Source organism: Mastomys coucha, unplaced genomic scaffold, assembly GCF_008632895.1.
Source record: "Mastomys coucha isolate ucsf_1 unplaced genomic scaffold, UCSF_Mcou_1 pScaffold22, whole genome shotgun sequence".
Taxonomy (NCBI): domain Eukaryota; kingdom Metazoa; phylum Chordata; class Mammalia; order Rodentia; family Muridae; genus Mastomys; species Mastomys coucha.
Window position 1 is genome coordinate 136,453,546 of NW_022196905.1, and position 9,993 is coordinate 136,463,538.

A 9,993-nucleotide genomic window follows, 5' to 3' on the forward strand; every position below is an offset into this window, starting at 1 on the left:
ATTCTAGGCAGGGGCTCTACCACTGAGCCACACCCCAGCCCCTCACTGGGGGATTCTAGGAAGGGGCTGTACCACTGAGTCATGCCCTAGCCACAGGGTCTTTGTAACCTTGTCTCTTCTCTTTCTCTAGGTTTGTAGGCTCCAAAGCTTTACACTAATGAGGCTATGCTGAAGAGTCATTAGACCCTGGACTCTATTGACAGGCTTTGCCTCCACTCATCTACCCCTTTTCTTTCCCATTGCCTCCCGGCAGAATCTACAAACTTGACCTTAGGGCCAAAGCCAGTCTGCTGCCTGTTCTTAGAGATAAAGCTTTGCTGAAACAGCTACACCTTTCTCTATAAAGGCTTAAGTCAGTGGTTCTCATCTTTCCTAATGCTGTGGCCCTTTAATACAGTTTCTCATGTCATGACCCCCAACCTTAAATTATTTTTGTTGCTACTTCATAACTGTAATTTTACTACTGTGATGAATCATAATACAAATATCTGTGTTTCCCAGTGGTCTTAGATGACCCCTATGAAAGGGTCATTCCACCCCCAAAGGGGTCATGACTCATAAGCTAAGAACCATTGGCTTAATCAGTCAGAACTGGAGTAATTTTGCCATAACAGTCAATGCTGACTGAAATCAATGTGACTCCAAGGTTCACAACCCTCTAAGCTTAAAACAGTACCTGGCTCTTCCAGAAGTTTCTACCACAACTGTAGGGAAACAATTTGGCAAGGTTTGGGAGTCAAACAGATCCAAGTTGAAATCTAGGCAAATGATGCAAATCTATCCAAGCCTCCAAGTTGTCCAATGAGAATAAGATATCTCTTCAGTAGCATGAGTCTCTTGAGGGACCAGGAAACTGCCTTCCTCATATAATATAATCACGATCTGTCAAGACTTGGGTCTCACTATGATGGGAAACTCATGGTACAGGTAGTGGGAAAGAAGGTGGAGGGAGGAGGAGGAGGAGGAGGAGGAGGAGGAGGAGGAGGAGGAGAAAGAGGAGGAGAAGAAGAAGAAGAAAAGAAGAAGAAGGAGAAGGAGAAGGAGAAGGAGAAGAAGGAGAAGAAGAAGAAGAAGAAGAAGAAGAAGAAGAAGAAGAAGAAGAAGAAGAAGAAGAAGAAGAAGAAGAAGAAGAAGAAGAAGAAGAAGAAGAAGAAGAAGCAGCAGCAGCGGAGGAAGAAGAGGGAGAAGAAGAAAAGGGGGAGGGGGAAGAGGAAGAGAAGGAGGAGGAGGAAACCCAACTTAGATAGAAGAACTGGAGTGTGGCTTTCAGCTTTACTTATCTTACATGGGTGATAATAGCTATTAAACAGGGTAGAAGTCTAATCCCCCAGTGCGGAAACAAGAAAATAAAGGCCATTACAGTAGAACCAAAGGCTGGGTTTGCCTGCAGGGCCAAGGGTTCAGAGCTGACTTCCAACACTTATGTGTCTATAAAGGACCAGATGTGGCTGCTATCTTTAATTCCAGATAATTCCAATGGCTAAGACAGGGGAGTCAGGGGTTGAGGTCAGGCTACACCACAAGAAAGAAAGAAAAAGAAGAACCTGCCATTCTAGATAAGTCTGTGGAAAGACTCTGCTCCCAATGCCATCAGCAAGAAAACCGGAAATTTCTAGAAACTCCTAGAATTTTACTATGGCTGTCAGTTGCAGAGTGCCGCAGAAGTTCCTGGGGGTTTCTTTATCCATAGCTCAAGGAGATCTGTCTCTGAGGCCACATAGCATTGTGGCACAGGTGAGGGAACGATTCTGCCAATCGATGCTGGTGTTGTTAGCTGCTCAGTAGACATGCAGAGCCAGTCTCAACCATGACCATGACCACCTTGTTCTACATGTGATGCTGCTTGTAGGCATCTAATCAGCAGGTGCTGGAGAAAACTGCTAGTTAAAATGCTTTAAGAAAACAATTTCATGCATTAAAAAATATGCCAGGGGCTGGGAAGATAGCTCAGTCAGTTAAAACGCCTGCCATGAAAGCAAGAAGGCCTGAGTTCTGTCCCCAGCACCCACATAAAAGTTGGTGTGATAAAGCATATTTGTAGCCTCAGCAGTAGAGGGGCTAAGCTAGGAGGATCCTGGAAATCCCTGCTGGGACTACCTTGCCAATCAGCTCCTGGTTCAGTGAGAAACTGTCTTAGTTAGGGTTTCTATGGCTGTGGAGAGATACCATGACCATGGCAACTCTTATAAAAGAAAACATGTAATTGGAGCTGGCTTACAGTTTCAGAGGTTCAGTCCATTATCAGCATGGCAGGAAGCATGGAGGCAGACATGGTGCAGGACAAGGAGCTGAGGGTTCTACATCTGAATCAGCAAACAGCAGGGAGAGAGATTGTGAGTCACTGCCCTGGCTTGAGCATCTGAGACCTCAAAGCCTGCCCCCACACTTCCTCCTACAAGGCCACACCTCCTAACAGTGTCACTCCCCATGAGCCTATGAGGGCCATTTTCCTTCAAATGCCCACAGAAACACGGTCTCAAAAAATAAGGTGGAGGGAAATTGACAAAGAGGCCTGATCTCTAGATTTTACATACATATGTGCAGGCACACTCACATATCCATGTGCATGTGTGCGCACATAAACATGTACATACACTACACACACACACATACACACACACACACACATACACACACACAGGCTAATACTTGTGTGCATCTTACACCATAAGTATCTAGATAAGAGAAGAGTCAGACAAAGGCTAGCCTCTTGGTCCATTGGCTTCTGAGCTGCACATACTTCCATTGGGTGATGCTTGCATTCTGGAGGGAAAGCAGCGGGCTAAATTCTCCAGGCTAGAAGCTCTGAAGCTCACAGAGGCCAAAAAATAATAATAATAAAAAATAATATAATAATAAAATAAAATAATATAATAAATAAAGTAAAATAATATAAAAACAAACAGAAAACAAAAAAGTTTTCTGTTAAATTAAATTAAATCCTAGATTGTAGTACTGTGTTTTCATCTATTTCCTCCCCACATGTGCCAACCATATCCTGTTACCTGCAGTATCTCTGTGGCTTTACAAAGCCAGGCTGCAGTACAGCTGATGCAGGCGTGTCTCATCTGGGAGCTTCACTTAGTTTCTTTCCACCTAGCCAAGAGACCCTGAGTCTTAGCGATCACCCTGAGTGTATGGCTCATCCAGCCACCTGCTACACATGGACTCTCATGGCCAGGGCTGTCCTGGCTGTGCAAGGCAATGGAAAGCCAACCCTGGGAGGACCAAGGAGGGCTCTGTGCACCAGCCTACCAGAGTAACAGCCATGCTCAATTCCGCCTTTCATGATTTTAATTGTACAACAGTAATTTTGTGATCCAGTTGCCGACGGCAAACATGCAGAAGACATTAACTTTATTTATGTTTTGGATTATTAATGCGGCTGTTAAAATTCCTCCAGTTAGTTTTGATTGAATTGTTTTTTTGTGTGATTCTGTTGTTTAATGGAGCGGTAAATAAGAATTTCTGATAATGAGGCCCAGCATCTGTCACAACAACCTGGTGTGGGCTATTAACATTTCCATTAGCGGCAGGGTGGGCAGCGATAATACAGAAGCACACAGTTAGAACAAAATAAATAGTCGTGTCAGGCTGAGCGGGTGTTAATTACTATTTTATTCTGCATGGGTGGGGGGAGAGAGCAGGAAGCAGGGGAGGAAGCTGCGAGCAAGGGGTGACCTACTGCTCACGAGGTTGCCTTATCTCTCCAAAAGAGCCCCATGCCAGAAAAAAAATCTCTTTAGGCAGTGATGGCTCTGTGGCCTCCATTGATGGCCTCTAGACAGACTCTAATCAAAAGATAGCCAGCAGGGTCTGGGGAGGTGGGCCAGCCACAAAGGTACTTGCTACACACACACACACACTCACACGCACGCACACACACAAACACACAGAGAGTTTGAGGACTTGACTTTGGATTCCCAGCATCTATATGAAAGCCTCCATGTTCCCAGAGGTGGAGGTGGGAGGAGACAGGTGAATTCCTGAGAGCTCATTGGCTGGCTAGTCAATCAATCACTTAGTTCCAGGTTCAATGAGAGACCCTGTCTCAAAAAATAAGTGGAGAGTGAGATCATAGAGGACACCTGAAATAGACTTCTGCACAGACACACAGACACACACAAAGGTGGAGAGTGATCAATGAAGACACCAACATTGACCTCTGGCCTTCACATACCTGCACATACAAACATATATACATGCACAAGCCTAAATACAGATATGTACACATATGTGCATATACATGAAGATATACTTACTACATACATGCATACTGTGATCTCACTGTTTGATTTCCCAGCTTGTGCCATGTGGTTTCTGGATAGTGTCTATCTTTCAACACTGGCTAACTGTATTCCAGCAGAACCAGTGTTCTTTATAACTCTGTATAGTTTGTTCTGTGCATGTATAAGAAAGTTCTTCCAAGAGGGCTTGTAGCCTTCCTTGGCATAAAGGAACTAAGAGTTACATGGGGCACAGCCTGAGGCCTGGAATGTGGTTACACTTGAGGTCCCCCAAACTTGGGTGGTATTCAGGGTACATAGTTTCCCACACTACATCCCAGAACTATGTGCTGTATGAGCCTGGAAAACATGGGTTTGTGAGTCTCAGCCAGCTTACAGGAGGCCACCCCAGTTACTCTCCTGTTTCTCTCTGTCCTCAGCCCCAGCGATGGCCCCACAGAACGTCCAGGTGACCCCACTCACAGCCAGCCAGCTGGAGGTCACATGGGACCCACCACCCCCAGAGAGCCAGAATGGGAACATCCAGGGTTACAAGGCAAGTTCTCATGCATGGCTGGGCGCTTCTTCCAGCTCATTGTGTGCCCAGGGCCCCGAAGGCTTTGGATGCACACTGGCTACATGCTGGTCTACTGTGTCCCCAACAGCATATGCACAGCATGGAAGCAGGCCCCAAGTGCCTGGAGCAGGCTTGGTGGGAATAGCACCTGAGACCAAAGCTGCTCAGAGAAAAGCCACACAGGAAGCAGGCTGCTGTGTGCCCAACCACAAAACACCAGAGCATGCTTGGTTCCTCCAGAGGTCCACCAAGGAACCTGACCTCTTCTGGGCATTTGCTGAGAGTAATAAAAGTGGGGTGTCCTCACAAAGGCCAGTTACAAACCCCAGTCCTGCATGCGGAGAGATTCTGTCATTTCCATAGGTGTAGAAGGGGTATGTGATGTGTGTGTGTGTGTGTGTGTGTGTGTGTGTGTGTATGTGTGTGTGTATGTGTGTGTGTGTGTATATGTGTGGTATATGTGTTGTATATGTGTGTCTGGTGTATATATCTGGTGTCTGTGTGTGCAGCATGTGGTATGTGTGTCCATGGTATATGGTAGTGTGTGTGTGTGTGTGTGTGTGTGTGTGTGGTATGTGGTGTGTGTGTATGTGTCTGTGGTATGTGGTAGTGTGTGTGTGTGGTATGTGGTGTTGTGTCTATGTGTGTTGTATGTGGCGTGGGGGTATGTGGAGTGTGTGTATGTAGTGTGTGTGGGGTGAAGGATATATGTGGGTGTGGCTGTGTGTATATGGTGTGTGTATGTGTGCAGTATGTGTGGTGTGTGTTTGGCGTGTGTGTGTGTGTGTGTGTGTGTGTGTGTGGTATGTTTGGGGGAGTGTGGGATAAGGTGTGTGTATAGTGTGTGTGTATGTTTGAGTATGTGGTGTGTATAGGTGGGGATGTGTATGTGTCTGGTATGTGTGAGTATGTGTAGTATGTGTAGTGAGGGGAGGCTATGTGTATGAGTGGTGTGTGTCTATGTGTAGGTGCACAGGTCAGTTTGAGTATGCTGCTCTTCAGGCCTTAAGCAGTCAACATTTTCTTTTCTTTTGGGGAGGCAGGGTGAGACAGAGACAAGGTTTCTTCTTGGCCAGGACCTTACCTGTTTGATTAATCTGGCTGGCCAGCAAGCCCCAGAGTTCCTCCTGTCTCTCTCTCCCCAGCACTGGAATTACAAGCAGAAAAAAATAAAAATAAAAATGAACCATGAGTCTGCCATAGCACTCAGGTCCTTAGGCCTGCACAGCTGAGCCATGTCCTGAGCCCTGGGACTACATTTGTAACAAGTCCTCACATAGTGTGACTTCCGGGAACCTCACGTGGAGACCAGCTCACTACAAAGCCATAGAGCATCTAGAGATGGAAGGAAAGAAAGACCACTCACGTTGCCAGCCAGCATCAAGGGGAATAACTCCCATAGGCAGGCTTCCCCCTGCTGCCCTCTTCTCTGCACCCACCCCTGCTAAGGGCACTGAGGAACACCCAGCCTCGCCTAACCTGCCTGGAGACACCGTCTGGTGTGTCCATTCTTCCACACGTAATTTCCCTGTCTGGCCTCCATGAGCCCTACCTGATCAGTTATCCCAATCTCAGGCCATCCTGCCCTGATGAATATTGGCCCAATTAAATGTCCATTTCAGAATGATTTTGGTAGGTGTATTATGAAAATGAATACCTCCCTGCTGGCAGGGCTCTTACGAAGACGAATGAGGTCACGGAGAGCCCCGCGAGCTCCAAGGCAAGGCATTATTTATGCACATCCAAAAATATGTTTTCTCATTTCCCTAATGATAAAGACATTGAACTTGGATATCGATCACAAGTTAGCGTAGCCTGTCTGAACGGAGGCTCTCCCACAGTAAGCTCGGCCATCAGGCATGCAGCTGGGGCTTGCGGGTGGAAATCTGCATGCTCGCTTCATAGACAGGCTCCAGCACAGGGGTGACCCGTGAGGCTGGATGCCCCGTCTGCCTCCTGCACAATCTGTCCTGCTCTCACAGAGGGCACACTGCTCTTGGGGCCTGGCACAGGCTCATGTACACAGAGCCAAGAGGTACCTTCTAGCCAGTGTTGTCTTTGGGCAGCCCAGCTGGCACAGGCTGGGGGCAGTGGTTGCCAGACAGCTGTTTAGGGAACTGGTTCTGCTAATCCCACAAACCTTTGTGCTTGGACTTCAGATCTACCTGTAAGCATATCAAAGCTAGGTGAGAAGAAATGCTACTTAAGGGGAGGGAGCAAGATGCTTCCTCTACAGTCTCAGCTTAGGACTCCTTCCTGCTGCGTGTGTGTGTGTGTGTGTGTGTGTGTGTGTGTGTGTGTGTGTGTGTGTTCATGTGTGTATGTGTTTGTGTGTATGTGTGTATATCCTCCTATATGTGTATGTGTGCATATCTGTTTTGGAGCCAGAGCACAACCCAGCTCTTGTTTCTCAGGTTCCCTCCACCTTTTAAAAATGTATTCTTAATTGTGTGTGAATATGTACGCAGCAGTGCTGGTACCCATAGGAGCCAGAAGAGGGCACCAGAACTCCTGGAGCAGCTGCAAGCTGCCAGATAAGGGTGCTGGGATCTGTCTGTTAATTGCTGAGCCATCTCTTTAGCCCCCTCTCTACCTTATGTGTTGAGACAGACTGTCTTGCTGGCCTGTAAGCTATGCTGAGCCCCAGGGATCTGCCTGTCTCCACCTCCCCAGAGCTGGGGTTCAAAGCTTGTACCACAGACATGGCTTTCTGTTTTTAAACATTGGATGTTGTCCATTGTCCCCTGTCTCCTTCCTGTCATGTTTGGTGTTTTTACTACATTGCTACATTGCTAGAACACATAGATGTTGGCTTTGAACAAAATGTGGGGATGTGAACTGAACTTTGGGGCTTGGCCTATCCGTAGATAGATAGCACTCAAAGTCTAGATTACAGGGCAGAATCCCCGACCATTGCCTGATACACCAGAACCCCAGGGCATCATTTGCCATATAAACCTGATCCCCAAGACCCACTCTCTCCACGTTAAGCTTGATCTAGTCCAACCTCCCCTGTGCTCTTCCCAACAGGTTTACTACTGGGAGGCAGACAGTCGAAATGAGACAGAGAAAATGAAGGTCCTCTTTCTCCCCGAGCCTGTGGTGAAGATCAAGGACCTCACCAGCCACACAAAGTACCTGGTCAGCATATCAGCCTTCAATGCTGCTGGTGACGGGCCCAAGAGCGACCCACGCCAAGGATGCACACATCAGGCAGGTAGGTCACCCTGCCTGTTCTGTCATACCACCAAGAGCCAGTGGAATAGCTCATTCAGGAGAGTGCTTACTCTAGGCCCTGGGTTCCATCCCAGCACCTCAGAATCTGGGTAGGCATTGTAGTGCTTGTTTTTAATCTAAGCACCTGGGAGATAGGAGGATACCGAGTTCAAAGTCATCCTTAGCAACATATTAAGAACCAAGCCAGCCTGAGTTACAGGAGACACTGTCAAAAAAATAAAAATAAAAATAAAGGAAAAGGGAAGGAAGGAATAAGAGAGGGGGAAAGAACTTGAAATTTGGATGAGTAGAGGGGTGACTTCTTATTGGTGCCCAGGGCCTGTGCGGTGTTAAGGTTGTCTAGGCTAGGTTGAAGCAGCTTATTTTCTTGTAAGCCTTCAAAGTCACTGGAAGGAGGAAGGCCTGTGCCTGCACCTAGGTCTCTAGGAGCTGAGTTCCTTGTGCATGGAGGCTAGGGCCCAGGCCCCAAATCTAGACCCAGGCACCCCTAGCCCCAGCTAGGCCCAGGTTTTCCCTGCTCCCTGGCCAGTCAAGACCCCTAGGCCACACCCGCAATAAGTAGCTCAGCAGCTGCCACTCAGCCACCTGCCTCCCCATTATCAATTTTAGTTACTTCTCCTCTTGCTATGGTAAGGATACCCCAGCAGAAGCAGCTTCAGGATGACAGGGAGGGAATGTTTGGGCTCGCGGTTCCAAGGGAAACACTCCATTATTAGGGGGACACATGGTGGCAGGGGCATGAAGTTGAGGCCCTGATCACTTTGCATCTGCAGTCAGGAGCAGACTGAACAGAAAGAAGGGCCAAGTTAGAAAGCCTCAAGGCCTGACTGCAGTGACTTGCTCCCTCCACCTCCTAAAGGCTCTACAGCCTTCCCGAACAGCGCCACCTGCTGGGCCTGAGAGTCCAAACACTTGAGCCTGTGGAGGACATTTCCCACCTAAAACACCCCACAAGCCACACACAGGGCATAGCCTCAATCTTCGGCAGGCCATCCACCACTCATCCCAAAGAGCAGTGGGATTGCCAGAAAATGGCAGCCTGGCCTAGGGCCTGGGACTGTCTAAGGCCCTGTGTTAAGAACCAGGAAGTTAGCTGGGTGTGGTGGTGGCATATTCTTTAATCCCAGCACGAGGGAGGCAGAGGCAGGGGGATCTCTGAGTACAGGGGAGTTCTAGGACAGCCATGGCTACACAGAGAAACCCTGTCTCAGAGACGAGGGAAGGGGAAGGAAAGGAAAGGAAGATAGGAGGTCGAAGGCAGAACAGTGAGGCCTGGTAGCCTGTTGGGCAAAAACACAGGGCCTACACTCTGTAACATTCCACCCACCGACACAGCTAAGCCCTGGTTAGGCCTCTTGGTGTTACATCCTGTTAGGTGTCTGTGAGCAGAGAGCCATGGCTGTTTCCTTGCTGCTGTGTCAAGCGCCCAAGCAGTCCAGTTCTTCCTTTTTGCAATTAGGGGTCGGAGATGTATTGATGTGAGTAGATTTGTAGGGAAGAGAGCAATGGCTAGGCCATTTTGGGGAACCAGGGCCAGGTAGATCAGAGCATTTGGGATGTAGCAGGGGGAGATTAGACATGGCTGCAGTTAGGCCCTCAGAGGAGACCAAAAGCCTAGTGGGATGTCTGTGAGGGTAGCCCCTACACACTCTCCTGCACAACCCTGATGAGTGAACAGGCCCCACATGGCTGCACACAAGGGCTTCTATACATGCCAACATGGCTGCACACAAGGGCTTCTATACATGCCAACAGCCTTGATGAGTTGGCCAGGTTTCTCCCTGTCTCTGCCTGACTGGTCTCTGTGAACCCAGGGTATCAGTGGAACTCTGAGTTGAAGAATCAGTGTGGCAGCAGTCACTGTCGTGGCATCTACCCACCACCACTGACACACTCATCCACCCCCACTCACTCCTACCTACCACCTCCACCCACCACCACTGACACACTCAC

The 9,993-nt window shown here is 48.3% G+C and overlaps 1 protein-coding gene across 1 annotated transcript in view; it reads left to right on the top strand.

Moving 5' to 3' along the window:
• Sdk1 (sidekick cell adhesion molecule 1) overlaps positions 1–9,993 on the top strand; it is a 976,484-nt gene that overhangs the window by 915,381 nt on the left and 51,110 nt on the right. Inside the window, exons 36-37 of the mRNA XM_031338568.1 lie at positions 4,667–4,782; positions 7,834–8,020. Of these exons, the coding sequence (XP_031194428.1) occupies positions 4,667–4,782; positions 7,834–8,020 (303 nt within the window). The remainder of the gene's footprint in view (positions 1–4,666; positions 4,783–7,833; positions 8,021–9,993) is intronic.